Source organism: Orycteropus afer, unplaced genomic scaffold (assembly GCF_000298275.1).
Source record: "Orycteropus afer afer isolate SDZICR_OR568_19922 unplaced genomic scaffold, OryAfe1.0 scaffold00039, whole genome shotgun sequence".
NCBI classification, from domain to species: Eukaryota; Metazoa; Chordata; class Mammalia; order Tubulidentata; family Orycteropodidae; genus Orycteropus; species Orycteropus afer.
Window position 1 is genome coordinate 14,895,334 of NW_006921626.1, and position 17,086 is coordinate 14,912,419.

Genomic DNA, 17,086 nt, shown 5'->3' on the forward strand with positions numbered 1-17,086 from the left:
TTCTTCTCAATAATGTAGACTTACTTGCTTTACAATTAAGATAAGGTCTAAAATCAGTTTTCCACAAATCTTTACGCAAAAGAGACTGATGAAGTCTCTCACCCAGCCACAGACCCTGGGAGGCACTAAGGCCACATTCAGAACAAGGATCTAAGCCCTTCAGGCTACAAGACTTATTTCAGAGGGAAAAAAGAAAAAAAAGGATGATGTCGGTGAGTCAGAATTCTGTTACCTCACTGCCCTGCTGGCAGAAAGGCCTCCCAGTGACTGCTGGGAATGCTGTACCTCAGGGAAAGGTTCCAAGGGTATAGGCAGGGGACTGACCAGCACTGTGAGAGCTAGGGGGTAAGTGAAAAGTCTCCTTGGGGAGGGATGCCAGGTCTGTCCTCCTTCCTCCCCATGTTGTCTGTGTCTGGTGCCCTCACACCCAGCCCGGGTAGATATTGCCACAGCAGGGGTGAGGCAACCACCACTAGGAAATTCAGGTCTGCAGAGTATGTATCTCTGAATTCATAGGCAGTTACAGTTCCTGCCTGCCCTTTCTGGGAAGGCTTGGCTTAAAGGACACCCAGGTGGCTTATATCCTCCGGGGTCTGGCCCAAAGTTGGAGGGCTTCAGGCCCAAACGGATGGGGTCCCTGCTTTTGAAGCTCTAGGAAGGTCAAGGCATCTCTGCGAGTCCCTGAGCTGTTGAACGGATGGATGGTACTCTCCCCTGCTCATCATGCGGCTCCCCTAGTGGTTTTGTGTCCCTATAACCAGAAAGCCTGGCTTACCACCAGGCACTGGGAACCTGCTGACACACCCCATCTCTCTCTTTGCTTGTCACATGCCCTCACAAGGTATCTCTCTATCTGAACCCTTGTTTGGCCTGGTTCTCTCATTAGATCGTCGCAGAAATGGGACTGCGCTAACTTGCACTGACCACCAGAGGGCAGCAGGCCCCTGCAGTTCAGCCCACCAAGCCTGCTTATGTGGGGGGCGCGGCCCGGAAGCTGGGAGGCTAGTGTGTTAGGTGTCCCCGGTGCAGCCTCCCTCAATTGGGCTCTAATCCCAACTGACTTCCCCGACACGGTGCCGAGCCTGCCGCCTGAGCATTTCTCTTCTAGTAGGCAATTCTATTTACAAAGAGCAATGAAAGGCCCACATCCAAACCCTTACATTAGGAACATCACTAGGAAATCTCATCTCTTCTCCTCTGCTACCAAGTGTCTTGTAGTGCAGTTCCGGGAGAGTCAGTTTTGGGCTGGAGCCCAGGAGGAAGTGAAGGAGAAACCGAGCGAGAGGAGAGAAGGGAGGCGGGGCGGCGGAGGGGGCTGTGCTCAGGCTTGCTTTCCCTCCATCGCCGTCAGAATGTCGATAAGGTTGTTAAGCCCGGAGAGGTAGCCGTCCTCTCGGTTCCCCTCCTGCCAGGGCACGTCATGTTTCAGGGTCTGGCCTTCCGGCAGGGGCGTGGTCTTCCCAAAGTCAATCATCCACACCTTGGCCTGCTCCTTCTTGTCGTGGATGAAGAGGAGGGAGCTGCCGATGACCTGGAAGGCAAGGACAGGAGGGTGGGTGGGCGGTCAGGAGTCCCCTCCCGGTCCTCACACCACACCAGCCGCACTTGAAGGGGTGTGGAAAAGGCTGTGGCCAGAACGAACCATCAGCAAGAAGCCCCAGAGCCCACACCTCCATTTCCCCAGTGACCAAGGCAGGAGCAGGGACATCTGATTCCAGAATGAGACCACCTCTACCACCGCTCTGTGTAGACCGCACAGGGAGAGGGTCTGGAACAGCAGACCTCACCACCCCTCCCAGCCAGTACACTTAACAATGTTTCTAGACACACCGAACCCTTAGAGCATTTTCTCTTCCCCTCCTAGGGGAAAGAAACAAACAAAATACCAAACTCACTGCCATAGAGTTGATTAGGACTCATAGCGACCCCTTCTTGGGTTTTAAAGTGGTATCTCTATGGAAGTAGATTGCCCAGTCCTCCCCAAAAACCTTAAGTGACTGCTCATAGTGAAAGGGAAGGTGCCAAGAAAGCTCCAAATTCTACCTGCAAGTGGAGGGAAGGACCCCCTTCAAATGCACACACAGCACCAGCAGCAGGGGGTGAGGCCTGGAGCACCCTGCCCCTCCCCCACAGGACAAGTCCCCTCCCTCCTGCAAATCCTGGGCAGAGAGGCCCAGCAGGGCATCCCAGGGCTAGCTCCTGACTACTTTCCCCTGGAGACAGCAGGCACTAGAGGTCCTCCCCTCTGGGCAAGGGCCAAGCACTGGCATGGAGCAAGGCACGCTTTCCCCAATATGACTACACCCCCCTGTCCCTCCCCTGGGTCCCTGAGTAGGGCCAGCAAGAAGCAAGGAATGTGGGAAGGGGCTGTTGGTGTTAGGTGCCACTGAGTTGACTCTGAGTCACAGCAATGGTGTGTACAACAGAATGAAACAGTGCCAGGTCCTGTGTGATCCTCACAATCCTTGCTATACTCGAGCCCATCGTTGCAGCCACTGTGTCAATCCATCTTATTGATTTGCTGACCTCTACATTACCAAGCATGATATCCTTCTCCAGGGACTGGGAAGGGACTAAGATCATTATAGCTCCCAGAATCCAGGGTAGGATTTAGGGAAGACCCCTTGGAAATCCTGAGCCTGGAGAAAAGATGGAAAGAATAGAAACCCCAGCTGACTTGCTCTCTTTCTAGACCCGAAGCTTCTGAGACTCCAACTTTCTGAGGGACTCCAGCTGTTTTTTAAATCTAGCAAAAGAAATATGTGTGTGTGTGTGTGTGTGTGTGTGTGTAAGTATTTTATATACATATGTATTTTAAGAAATAAAACCAAAGGCAGGGAAGAAGGGAGGAAAAACTGACGGACAAAGCTTGGGATTGCCTGGTTATCAAGAGGCAGCTGAGGGATCCCTTAGCCCAGTACAGGGAGGTCATGGGATTCTGGAGTTAACATGTGGGACTGGCAGGCGGTCCTACAGCATGAAGTCTGTCACATAGGAAGGAGGAAGCTGAGGGAAGAGAGGCTTGCACAACAACTCTTCATCAGGCTGGGACACAGTGGATCCAAGAGAAGCTGAGGACCTGGAAACATGGCTTCCCTGTGGCCACGGGGAGAAGGGGCAGTGAGAATGGTGGAGTCCAAAGTCTGCATCTGTACCTTTTCCCCTTGTCCTCATGGGTGCCCCGCAGGCACCACATACATATATCCTGGCTGAGGGGCAAAGGGTGATAAAATCCAAGGCCATGATAGGCTGGCTCTGCTGGAGGAGGGGCTGTGGTGCATTCAATATGCAGAGGTGCCATGTGGGCCAGGGCCTGGCACACTCTCGTAATACACTCTCCCTCCACACCCCCAGGAACCCCACACCTCCCATCTCCAGTTCCTCCTCCAACTGATGACATAGCCTTCTGTGTAGGCAGTGCTCAGGCTGAAGGTCCATGGAAGACCCCTCAAGGGAAGGGAGAGAGAGGGCTGCTTTCTGAAAGAGCTGGAAGTCTGCAGAGAGGGGTGAGAGCTCTGTTTTACACAGCCCCCAGTCCTGGTATTCACCATTCCTGGGCATGGTATGTGTGTGTGTGTGTCCCACAGGGTGAGAGCTGTTTTACACAGCCCCCAGTCCTGGTATTCACCATTCCTGGGCATGGTATGTGTGTGTGTGTGTGTGTGTGTGTCTTTGTGTCCCACATCTTAGGTCCAAAATCCCATGACCCCTGACCTCTCTGGGCTGGGCCGAGGGATCCCTCAGCTGCCTCCTCAACTGGCTTTTTCTGGCAGTTTTTCCTCCCTTCGCCCCTACCTTAGGTTTCATTTCTTAAAACCACACACACAGAGGCTTGGGGGCCCTGAACTCCTTGGCGTTGAGACCTTACCAACCCGCCGAGGGAACAGCTAACAATTATCAAATCCTCACTCCCTCTTTGCTGCCTACTGTCCCTATGAAGGCAAGGCAGGTGGAAAGTTCCAGCCCTGCTCTGAGAGTGGTACTGAAGACCTCCCTGCCTTTCCCACAGTCTGAAGCTCTTCAGGTGGTTATGGCCATTATTTGGCTACTCTACACCTCAGAGAGCTTCGACCCTAAGGCACCGGGGGTGTCTGGAATAAAAGTTCCACCACAATGGCAGCATGAACAAGCCTCAGGAGCTGGGAGTGAGAGGAAGAAGGAAGGGGGTGATGGCCTCAAATCTCTCAGGCATGAACTGGGGTATTCACCCCAGGAAGTCATATGGCATGGTTCCTACACATTGTGAGGGATGGACCCTTGATGTCCTGCTCATGACCGGTCATTCCAAAAATGCCCTCGGACTTCTGGGACAAGTGAGTTTGATGGCATGGATGGTACGGCCACTCTCCAGGTGGACAGACCCAGCAGGCTGAGGCCAGTCATCCTGAATGTGACTCTCTGCCCAAGAGGGCAAAAACATCCACCAATGTTTACCTCATGGCACTTGAAGAAAGGAGACACTTCTAGGGTGTCCCGAATGTCCTTCAGCCGGTCCCGGTAGGCGATCTGGGAATAAAAAGTGACCAGAGTTTTACATGCTATTGATGTGGAGGGGGCGGGGGGGGGTGTTGAATTTTAAGCTCCATTTATCAGAGTCATGGTATAAAAAGTGGGGAGGATTTTCCAAAAAAAAAACCAAACCAAACCTACTGCCATTGAGTTGATTCTGACTCACAGCGACTCCCACTGGGTTTCTGAGGCAATAAAATCTTTATGGAAACAGATTGCTCTTTCTTCCTTCTGAGCACTCGTGGCTGGTGGGTTTGAACTGCCAATCTTCTAGTTGGGAATCAAATGCCTTAGGCACTGTGCCACCAGAGCTCCTTAGGAAGGACCATGGACGGCTATAATTTACTCCAACCTCCTCATCTATGAAGCAAGAATCGGAAGCCCAGAGGAGGCCCAGTGGGCACCCAGCCCCATGTCTTCCCTACCTCATGTGCTTCGTGAGCAAGGGTGGGGAGGGGCATTCCGGTATAGCCCTGCCACCCTCTAGGGGCTCACGCATGATGGCCGAGTTTGTTCTGGAATGCCAGCAGTTTACAGTCGGCATCTTAAGAGCCTGGTTGCCATGGTGTCTTTCTGAATACAAACCTCAGTGCCTGTGTTTGAAGAGTAAGTTGGAGAGCCACAAATATCTCCACCAGGAGCCTCTCCACTCCCACTGGGCTGTGCAGCCCAGGATACCCTCCCTCCCCAGGGGCCAGCTCTGTGGGTTTGACTAGCCTCCAGCCACAAGGCCACTGGGGAAGCCTGTCTGTCCACACACCGGCACCCCAACGGCCAGCTGAACGACAGTGACACAACTTAGTGAGGCTGGGCCAGCAAGTCCCTGGGTGCCGGGCGCCAGGAACAAGCCCACCAGGCCCTGATGTGTTCTGTAGCAGACACTGCTAAGGAGGAGGAACCAGTCAGGGCTCTGAGGAATGGGGTGAATCCCCCACAAATCCCAGGCGTGACTGGTAGCCCCAAGGCCAGCCAAAGCAGGTGCAGGGGCGCATCCCTGGCCTACTCAGAACTGGAGGAGGAGGAGAAGGGAGGGTCCAGTGTCAGCCAGTTCAGTTTCCCTGAAGAGAAGACTGTCTGGGCCCACCCCTTCTCACCAGCCCCTTACAGGGGTCTCTCACAGGGTTCTGGGGGCTCCATAGCTCACGTCCCAGGGGGTGCCTGGGTCTCTGATCATTACAGGGTACCCTGTCCACAATACACACAAATTGCTATGATTGTCTCCCCTAAAATACATGTTAAAGTCGTAACCCCTGTACCAGTGAATGCAGCCTCATTCGAGTGAAATGTTTTTCTTTGCAAATGTTACCAGTTAACAAAATCAAAACCAATTAGTACCCAAACCAAACTCACTGCCTTCAAGTAGACTCCAACTTATAGTGAGCCTCATTGGATTTTCAAGGCTGTAAATCTTTACGGAAGGAGATTGCCTCATCTTCCTCCCTTGGAGCAGCTGATGGATTCAAACCACCTAGCTTTGGGTTAGTAGCCCAATGCCTTAATCATAGCACCACCAGAGCTCCTTTATAATGGAGTCAGGTGGGTCCTTATCCTAACCCTTTTTGAGTGGCACTTTGTAAAAGAGCAGAGCAGACGTGGAAACAGAGTCTCACACAGGAGAAGACAGCATGTGAGGATCCATGTATGAGCCAAGGATCCCTGGCAGCCAGAAAGTAGGACAGAGTATGGGACAGGTTCTCTCTCAAAGCCCCAAAAGGAATCAGCCAAAATCCTGATTTGGACTTCCAGCCTCCAAGAGTGTGAGACAATTTATTTCTGTTCTTTAAAGCCACCCACTTTGTGGTATTTTGTTATGTCCGCCCAAAGAGACTAAGACACTAGCTCAGCTGGGAAAACAAGTGTTCTAATCCCAGTGGTCAGAAGGCCCAGCCTCTGCCTCAGTCTGTCTGCTGCCCCTGCAGCAGCAGCTAATGTAAACAGAACCACTTTGTCATGATCATGAACTGCCCATACCTCTAGGCTCAGAGAGAGCTGGTAGGTTATTGCTGGTGAAGGCAGTGTGACCCCAGGGCAGACCTCCCTTCCCCAGCCTCACAGGCCTGGTGGGGGCCCCACCACACTGGCAGGGTCCTCACAGCCTGCCTGGCATCCAGTTCGGTCAGCAATGGGATTGAATCCCAGTTCCACCCCTTCCTGCTTTAATGTCCTTGACCTCACTCAGTTTCCTCATCTGTAAAATGGAACAAGAATGTCCACCTACACTACAGGGATTCTTTTGAGGATTCAATGAGTGCTTAGCATAATTCCTGGCAGGCAGAAGGTGCTAAAGAAACATGGCAATTATCATTCTCTTAAGGGAATGGAAACTGTCTTAAGCTATAAGCTGAAAACTTAAGGGAAGGAGTCAGTGAGTCTTCCCAGAACGTTCCTGTTCTCCCACCGCACCAGGTTGACGATGCAACACCTTCTCCTCATCTTCCAATGTTTGGGGCCAGGGTGTTCTGTGTGGGCAAATAGCCCCCACTGCCATGGCCCAGTTCCATATGCAAAGACTCTTCAGGAAGCCTTGGGCTGGTGATCCCATCCCAACTGGCCTCAAGCACCACCACCCCCTCCCCCGGCCACTCGGGCTAAGGAGAGTGCAACACACACACACACACACACACACACACACACACACATTCTCTCTCTCTCTCTGTCTCTCTCTCTCTCTCTCACCAAGATGTTCTGGTTTCCTTTAGTGAATTCTCTGAAGGCCTCAGTGACCTGCTCCCTCGTCTTGGTCTTCTTGAAATCCCGGTTCACAGAGCCGTCTTCTTTCTGAGATGGAGAACAATCCCCCAACCCAAGAGCAGGGTCAGAAGAGGACCCACTGGCAACATTCACCCACCAAATGGCCCAGAGTACTGGCCACGGAGCACCGAGCCCTGGTCCTGGCCCCAAGTCCTTGCAGGAGCAGTACAGGCAGCCAGGAGCCATGTATAGCAGAGAGAGCAAGGGCCTCATGCAACCGAGTTAATTCAGGCAACACCAAGTTGGGGGTGTCTTGTCCACAGAGAAGACAGAGGGTGGCAATGTCATTCCAGCCAGAAGAGACAACACTGGGAAAGGTCTGGAGCAGGGAGGGGGTGTTTAGGTCAAAGCGAGTTGAAGAGTGTGGCATGGGAGAGGCCCATCCCAGCAAGCACCAGGCCTGAAGGAGACAGAACCACCTTGGCTCCACTACAAGGGGGCCTGGCCCTGGAACTGGCAGCCACGGGTAGGCCACCGTCAGAGGAAGTATGCCCCATCCCAAGTTCAGCTAGACTTCCTGTAATTTAAGATCTTTTATCCTAAAAATTAAAAAGTTGCCCTTGAGGTACCCCTGACTCATGGTGATCCCATGTCTGTCTGAGGAGAACTGCGCTCCCGAGGGTTTTCAATGGCTGAGTTTTACAAGTAGATCACCAAGACTTTCACTGAGGCACCTCGAGGTGGACTCAAACCTCCAACCTTTCAGTTGGCAGTCGAGAGCAGAAATCATCTGCACCACGCAGGGAATCCTCTGTACCTGTTACTGTCAGTCTCACAGTGGCCCCATGTATAACAGAACAGAACAACGCTCCGCCTGGCACCATCCTCACAATGTTGCTATTTCCAGCCCACTGTCGCAGCCACGGTGTCAATCCACCATGCTGAGGTCTTCTCTTTTTCGCCAACCCTCTACTTTTCCAAGCATGATGTCCTCCTCCAGGGACTGCTCCCTCCTGATAACCCGTCTAAAATACATGAGATGAAGTCTCGCCATCCTTGCTTCTAAGGTGCTATCTGGCTATACTTCTTCCAAGGCAAACTTATTCATTTTTCTGGCAGTCCATTGAATATATTCAATATTCAACACCGTAACTCAAATGCATCAAATTATTTTACCCTAGCCTCTCTAAAAGCCAAATATGTAACTGCCCCTGTTAGCTCTGCCTCTGGTGCAGCCAGCATGAGAGCTTCCTGGCCCAGGTATTATTTCTGCTCATTTGCTAAGGGGCTTAGCTCATCAATGAGGAAATTTGTTCTTAAGGGACAAAGGATGAGAAAGGATAACACTGCTTAAAAAACAACAACAACAAAACAGTTGCCATTGAGTTAACTCTGACTCATGATGACCCCATGCGTGTCAAAGTAGAATTGTGTTCCACTGGGTTTTCAATGGCTGATATTTCAGGAGCAGATAGCCAGGACTTTATTTCAAGGTGTCTCTGTATGAATTTGAACAGCCCACCTTTTTGTTAATAGCTGATTGCTTAACCCTATGTGCCACTCGGGGCTCCAGGAGTCCCAGGAGAAAGGTCCCTCCTCCACCAGGTTGGAGATTAGCTAAAGCTAGGACTTTACTGTGGCTACTGTGAGACTGAGCAGAACCCTGGAACAGAGGAAGGCCTAGGGTAGGGAGGCAGGTAGGTGTCCCATCTCTGTTGAGCCTTTCCTGCGTGGCCTCTTTGCACAAAGCACTTCCTGGATCAAGGGTACGGAAGCAAGGAGAGAATGCTGAAGACAACTGATTTCTCTCTAAGCTGTTGGGCCTCTGGTCTAAGAAGATCAACTGTTAGCTGGTCATACAGCTGGACAGTGGACAGAGGCGAGAAGAACAATTTGAGAGGGAAAGGTGAAAAAGAAACTGAATTTTGAAGTTAGAGAAAGGAAAATGAGCAGTAAGGGAAGCAAGATGAGCATGTAATCTACATTAAGTTTGGGGCTTTAAAAAAAGAAGGCAGGTAGGTGTGGTGCAGTGAATTACTTAATATGGCCTTTCTAACCATAGTCTTGTGACTCTCACCCAATGACTATGTGGGACTATGCAAGTAAGATGCTTATGGCCCACAAAGGGGATTGGGTGGTTTCCTAATAATGCAAATAAGGTACATGGAACACTATGGTGGTGGGACCATGCAAATAAGGTGTATGGAACCATAACAAGGCTTAAAATGAACCACTGCAGAGCAGAAAGGAAGAAGAAGGAGAGACAGGAGCAGACTATGTCCTTCGGACCCAGGATACCTGTGCTGAGAACCTCCTAGACCCAGGAGACAAAGAGCTGTAATACTGGAGACGGCGAGAGAAGCAGCAGCAGAGAAACAGAAGCAGAAGTAGCAGAACCAAGAGACTGGCAGGAGATGGTGTGGTGGGCTTTCTGGCCCATGGAGTGAGAGAACTGAGAGCCTTTGGGCAGGAGTCTTGCTGGCAGAGTGAAGTGTCCACACAGTCAGGCTTGCCGACCCATGGAATGAAAGAGCTGAGTGCCTTCAGGCAGGAGGCTTGCTGGCAGAGTGGGGTGCCTCTGAGCACTGACTGGTGGAGCTAAAGAGTTCTGTAATACTTGCCCAAGCAGGGAAGTGGCTGTGCTGGCCCAAGAGACCCAAGTGGCCAGAGGCCAGGGAGAAGCCTGCTTGTAGGCACAACTGAGAAAAGGCTGACCTGACTGAAGAACTATATCTTGAGTCTGACCTGATCCTGAATTATAACCTGTTGATTCCCTAATAAACCCCATAATTTTGAGTATTGTCTGAGTTCTGTGTGACCATTGCAATGAATTATTGAACCCAGCAGAGAAGTAGAGAGTGCCAGGAATGGGAATGGTTAGTGTCAGAATTGGTAAAAAGGTTGGAGAGAGGAGGCATGTCTGAACTCCACTTCACAGGAATCAGCCTTGGGCTGGTGCTGCTGTTGGCAATTCTCCCATCGTGTGAAGTTACAGGAAGTCAGATGCCTTCATCACGCCATTTTTACAGCAGGTTTCAGAAAATGGAAGGGACAAATGGCTTTCTGAATCCAGCATTCACCAAGCAGCAGTCCTGGGAGAAGGTGAAAACCTTTCCCCGTGCCCTTGCCTCCGTGACTGCAAGACACTGGCAAGTAGAGAGATGCACATTTACACACCAGTCTGCACTAGTAGCAAAGCTGCCCAAGACTGAGGGCCCAGTGCAAGTCTAAGTGGTTTCATGCAAACTTTACAGCAAGGAGTGTACAGGGGCCTGGACACAAAAGAGCAGTCTAGACCCTTCACAGGAGACTCACAAGGAAAGAAGAGGGTGAGGTGTCACCGGTGCTTTGTCCTGCCTCCTTGAGCAGACCACAGCTCAGACGGATGTTCAAGGCAGCTGGAATGTCGACTCACCCCCACTTCACCCCTGGTGCCTGTGTGTCACTGCCAGCCACCCAGTGAGTAGGCTATGGGCAAAGGGAGCCCCTTTCCCTGCTGGCATCCTATAAGCTGGCACCTGTACAAGTTCTCAGCGTGTACACATTTAGCTCCTGGTTCAGTGTATGGTCCTTGGCAGAGGTGACTACAGCACAAGGCCAGAAACACTCCCCCTGCTTCAGGGCCCGGCCTTTTGCCCATCCATCCCACCTGCACCTCAGACTGAGGAAAAGGCCAGGAACTAATGCCCCCAAATATCTGTGTCTGCAGCTGGCTGCCCAGACCCTGGGCCTATGAATGGAGGAAGTTTACAGACCCTGGAGTGAGCACAGGTCAGCTTGTGGTCCTCACTGTTCTACCCACATTGGCTGCCCCTCCCCAGCTCACCTTGATGCCCTCGATCCTGAACCCGAGGGTGGCCGTGGAACTGATGGTCTCCCTCCACTGCATGTAGCGAGGCTTGGTAACAGCCCGTTGGGTGTTCTCCTCCTCGGTTGGGGCCTCAGGGTCCACCTCGATCATTTTCTGGTACATGTCCTTCCGCAGGCTGGGCTTCTTACGGGCCTTGGTGAGCTCCTCCTCCAGGTAGGTCCTGTGTAGAGGAGAGGCGACATGAGGGCCTTGGCCCCCACAGCTCGCCAGCACCCTGTCACTGACTGGTGGATAAAGGCTCAGAGCAGGAGGCCCTGGCCAAGGAACATAGTTTAGTGGCAGAGCTGCTCACCCAGGGTGGGTGATGTGCTCAACTTGGCTGGCACCTGGACTGGATCCACTTTATTCCAAGACTAACTGGAAGGCCTGGCAAAGCCTAAGGGGTACCTTGCCTTGTAGTACACCCTCAGGGATAGCAGAGTAAAGAAAAGAGGATGCAGGATTATAGACTGCCCCCTACCCTGGCTGGGTCAGCACCGGGCCCCTCCATCAAGTGAATGCTCACCTGTGTTATTGCAGAACTCACTCTGTTCCACTCCCTGCACCCCATCCTTCTCCCCACTCCTCTGTAGCCTGGAGAGACCTGCCTGTGAAGGTCTCTGGCTCTCTCTAAAGAGGGGACAAACTTAAGTATAAAAGGCCAGAAGGTGGGCTTGTAGGGGCCATAATGCAAGATGAAAAAGCCCAGGAAGGGAGGTGAAGCCTCTAGGTGCCTTACTCTTTGCTCGGTGTGGGGCTGTGCCCCACTCATACTCTCTCACTAGCTCCAGGCCTAGGTATGGCCAACGTGTCTGATACCAGAGTATCCAAGTCAAAGTCAAATGCGCCCAACTGAAGTGTCGCCCTTCCCTGCCCTCCCCACAAGGAGGCTGGGCTTAGTTAGTGCTGGCTTGGCAGGGCTCACACCTGTGGTGGAGAGGACAGGGACAGGGACTGTGTGTGACTTGAACAGCCAGAAGCTGAACCCCCAGCCCACTGCAAACCCAGCCCTGGTCTGCTGAGACAGGCCTCTGCCCCTGATACCCATGCCCCATGCCCCATATCAGGCTTCCAGTGGGGCTGCCTCACTGACCCATATAACCCACTGCCATCGAGTCAATTCTAACTCATAAAGAGTATAGGGCAGAGAGTTGAACTGTCCCATAGGGTTTCCAAGGCTGTAATCTTTACAAAAGCAGACTGCCATATCTTTCTTCCATGGAGTGGCTAGTGGGTTCCAATCACCAACCTTCTGGCTCATAGCCAGGCATTTTAACCACTGCATAACACGGTTCCTTCCTCTCTGACCACCATGCTCCAAACTGGAGATGGAGTCACCCTGCAGCATGCAGGTGTGGCCTGTCCACATCATGAGGAACCCCCTCTGCCCTCTTCCCTGCACCCATTTAAGCCCCATCTCCCCCCACAAAGGGGCTCCGAGGTGGCCTGTGACACTTCATGAAACAGAAATCGGCAGTGTCAGTTGCAGGAGAGGGAAGTTTACTCTCTCGGCCTCTGGCCTCTGCGTGGGTGGGAGCTGCCCACAAAGCAGCCGCTGCTGACAGCAGCTCCGCCCTCCCTCCACCTCCACCCTGGGCCATGCACCCTGCACTCTCCTCCATCCCTCACCCCCGCCTTGCTCTAGCACTTCCCACCGCACCTTCCCAAGCTGCTAGTTTGGGACTCAGAACAGACTTAGCAAAACTCCACGATGTCTTTAAAAAGATAGGCTTTCAGAAACCACCGCATCCACTGGTATTTGCACTAGAAGAAACAGGAAGAAAAGTGTGAACTTAGCCCTTTAGAATCTTCCTTCAGAATCTTCCAGGAGGTGATGAACACTGCAAGGGGGAAGCCATCAGTCCTTGGCTGTGTACACATACACATACACATGCACAGTATGACACATGCACACACATGTAGACATGCAAGTGTACATGCACATATATGCACCCTACGTGTGTATGTGTGTGTGTGTCTACAGTTAGCAATCAGAGCTGCAAAGCAGAGACTGTGACGCAGGACGTTGCTGTGTCAGGTTGTTGATGCTGTACCACACGAGCCTGGTGGCTGCGTATCGGTGTGGAATGTGGTGGATGAAGGGGCAGCCAGGTGGTGGGAAGGAGCTGGCCATCCCAAATGCTACTGTGTGAGCTCTGGGGCATGCAGGGTGGGGTGCATGGTGGCTATATTTCTACAAAGAGCTCTCTAGTAAGTTCTTTGAACAGGAAGTAGGCCTTGATGTCAAATCCCTTTTCACACAGGGAGAGGAACTGGGCTTAAGGAGAGATACCCACAGGGTTACCAGCTGCATGGCAGGACCTGGAGGTAGCCTGGGAGGGGAGACACAGCCTCCACAGGTTGCCCTGCCCCTAAGGGAAGGTTAAAACCTACCATCACATACAGAGAGCAGAGACGTGCTCATCCAGTCACGGATAAGCTGGGCTAAACCACTAAACCAAACCCACTGCCATCAAGTGGACTCCAACTCATTGTAACAGAGTAGAACTGCCTCACAGGGTTTCCAAGGGTGTAAATTTTATGGAAACAGACTGCCTCATTTTTCTCTTGGGGAGCAGCTGGTGGGTTTAACCCACTGACCTTTTTTCTCGTTGGCACCTAAATGCTTTAACCACTTTGCCACAAGTAATTCAACTAATGAAGGAAGTACTCCTTCTGAGGGGGACAGCAAGTCCAAGGGGGAGTCCAGCAAGTGACAGACCAAAGCCACCAACAGCTTCACAAAGGGCACAGAGGCACTGGAACACAGCTCTAGTCTCACCCACCAGCCAGCTGTCAATAAGACACTTTCTGACTCTCAGCAGCAAGTCATATAAGACAGAGTTGATGGGATCAAAGCCAAGGAAACTCCCCAGAGCACAGCTAGGCCCTCCACTGGAAAACACCTCCATGTGGAATACGGGTCCACGGTGGGCACCTGCATCCCCTGCCCCTGCACCCATCTGCCCTTCCACTGCTTCTCTGTGACAAGTCTCCACCCCTCAATGCCCTGGGGTCCAGGCATGGTGTTTCTGGGCTCCAGCTCAGTCTCCTCTCTCTGGCCAGGACAGGGCCACACTTTGGGGTTGATCAGAAGAATCACATGGAACACCAGTCTCAGAAGAGGCTCTGGGGCCAAGGTGTACTGCATCCATGTATTTGTGTAAATGCCACAATCCACAGCCCAGATGTAACTGACTATAGATACCTCATAAGGTGCCACAGAACCAGGTCACACAGAACAAAGCCTGGGCTTTGCAGTCAGGGGAAAATAAAAACCTACTGCCATCAAGTCAGTTCTGACCCACAGTGACCCTATAGGACAGAATAAAATTCCTCCAAGGGTTCCCAAGACTATAATCTTTACAGAAGCAGACTGCCTCATCTTTTTCCCACGAAGCTGCTGGAGGATTCAAACTGCTAACCTTTCTGTTAACAGCTGAGCACTTAACTACTGCACTACCAGGGCACCTCTCATAGTTAGGCAAGTAATTGCAAATCTGGTGTGATGGTTAATTTTATGTGTCAACTGGGCTATGGTTCCAAGTTGTTCAGTCAAACACTAGTCTAGTTGCTGTTCCATAATATAATCTAATGTAAATGTAATGTACTCACCTTCCATAATGTAATCTAATGTAAAAAAGGGAGTTTCACTAGGCTGTGTTTGCCTCCAGAATATAAGTAAATGTTTTGACAGAACTTCGCTCTGCGCTCTTGCCATCACCTGACCCATAGATCTTGGGACACAAGCCTACAGGACTCTTCAACCTATCACCTGACCTACGGATGTGGGCCTTGCCAGCCCTCCACAATCACGTGAGCCAATTCCCTAAATTAAATCTATCTCATGTATACCTCACTGCTGCTGTTTCTCTGGACTGTGCTGCTGACTGAGGCGTGGCCCGGAATGAGTCACTTCACTTAAGTGAAGCTCTGCTGCTCAAAGGAACGATGACTGATTTCCAGGGTGGCAGTGAGGACTAAATGTGACAATGCAGGGAAAGCACCAAGCTCAACACCCAGGGCATGGGAAGGGCATGCGTGCTCCCAGCTTAGGACTCAGGAGGCCAAAGGACTGGGGCTTGGGGTGGGGCTGCTTCTGGGGAAACCGTCTCTTTTCCACCATGCATTCTCCTCTCTCACCCTGCAGCCCCCTTCCTTGGTCCCAACTCACAAATGGATTGTGAGACACCCCCCGAGAGCCCTGAGGTGTATTAGGAGACTAGCAGTGTGGAAAGGGCAAAGGGCCACCCTGGGTGGGCAGACTTCTACCCACCACAGAGCCCTGCAGGCCCCAGAAGCAGGGCCCAGGGTGCGGCGCAGCAGGCCATCCTTGGGGATACCGCCTTTCAGGAAATCACAGGCTGCGAGTCTTTCACACAGGCCTGCACTTTTTTGGTCACGGTCTGAGTGAATACCAATAGGAATATTTTCCATTTGTTTTTGCTGTAACCTGAACTCCCCTCCCCTGCAGACAGGCTGAGTCCTGCTGGTGTTTGGGTTGGGAGGAAGGGCTGGGCCTCCCTGAGACAGCACATCCTGAAGCGCCAAGGGGAGGGTCTTCCGGGGACAGAAACAAAACTCTGGGGAAGAACCATGGCCTAGTGGTTGCTAGAGAGGTGTTCTGTCTCTTCACAGCCCCACCCCAGCTCCCTGGAGGTATTGAGGGCCTGAGATGGTGGGAGGGGCTGGTGCAAGAATAGACACTTGGGGTCTGTACTTCATGCTCTCTCCCTCTATCCCTCCTGCCCTGCAGGCACTGCCAAGGGACCACTACTGGGCTGACCTGCAGGGTCTTATATAATGACAGATCCCAGGAGGAGCAAGGAGGAAAGGAAAACTGACAAAGCTTGGCTCACATTTCTCCTGGCTTCTCTGTCTGGCAGCCTATCTCTCTCTCACATACACACACACACCCCTTTCTCAATCTCTTCTTGTAAGAAATAAAATTGATCAGATCACCCAAACAAAACATGTTCAGCAATGCTGTTCCATGCCTGGCCCTCAGGGAACCACGTGGCTAGGCTCTCAGGGTGAGCACCAGCGCTAGACACTGTAAGGGCCACAGCACTGAGGGGCTTCTCCAAGCCCTTCCCTACACTACAAGAAGTTTGAAAGCAGATGAGCAAATACCCCACCAAGACCCAGGAGCCTGAAGCTCAGAGCAGTGGCCTCTCAGGCCCTGGCTATCCCCTCCAATAGAGCTTTTTATCTATGCGCTCTGCCCATTCTTAATTTCTCCCTTCCATCCCAGGTCCTGTCCCATTAATCTCTCCTGGAATCCAACAGGGTTAGCCCAACCCAGGTCATCAAGAACCTAGGGGTAGAGCCCATGCTCCAAAAACCAAACCCATTGTCATCAAGTTGAACGTAACTCATGGCAATACCATGTGTTATAGAGTAGAATTGCTTTGAAGGGTTTTTGAGGCTATAATCTTTATGGAAAGAAGCCCTGTGGTCTGGTGGGTAAGGTATCTGCCTACTAACCAGAAGGTTAGCAGTTCAAACCCACCAGCTGCTCCATGGGAAGAAGAAGAGGCAATCTACTTCCACAAAGATTTATGGTTTTGGAAACCCAATGGGGGTTGCTATGAGTGAGAATCGACTTGATGGCAGTGGGTTTGTTTTTTAATCTTCATGGAAGCAGAATGCCAGGCCTTTCTTCCACAGTGCCACTGGGTGGGTCTGAACTGCTAACCTGTAGGTTGGTGGTTGAGCACAAACTGTTTGTGCCACCCAGGGAACAGAGTCAATTCTATACAAGGCCAATCACCTGCCTCTAGGCTCCAGGCTCACTTGGCCCTGCAGCTCACTGTTGCTGGACTGGCTAGGGCACACCAGGCCCCTCTCTAGGATATGGGAAAGTTGGTGAGTGTTGACAGGGTCTCTCACGCTCCTGCACTCCCTCTACAACTGCCATCTTAGGGCAAGCACATATTTTTGGGAAACCATCATGTTCTTTTAGCCAGTTCTGTCTTCCCATTCTCTCAGCACTGGGATAAACGAGAAGGCCCCTACTCCAGCCTCCCCTTTGCA

General features: G+C 51.9%; 1 protein-coding gene across 1 annotated transcript in view; it reads right to left on the minus strand.

Annotated features, from left to right (window-relative positions):
* Positions 1 to 1,321: 1,321 nt before the first annotated feature.
* The window catches only part of ITPKB (inositol-trisphosphate 3-kinase B), a 90,580-nt gene continuing 74,815 nt past the window's right edge, over positions 1,322 to 17,086 (minus strand). The window contains exons 4-7 of the mRNA XM_007936981.2: positions 11,027 to 11,231; positions 7,186 to 7,287; positions 4,435 to 4,506; positions 1,322 to 1,531 (exon numbers count right to left, since the gene is read on the minus strand). Coding sequence (XP_007935172.2) covers positions 1,322 to 1,531; positions 4,435 to 4,506; positions 7,186 to 7,287; positions 11,027 to 11,231 — 589 coding nt within the window. The remainder of the gene's footprint in view (positions 1,532 to 4,434; positions 4,507 to 7,185; positions 7,288 to 11,026; positions 11,232 to 17,086) is intronic.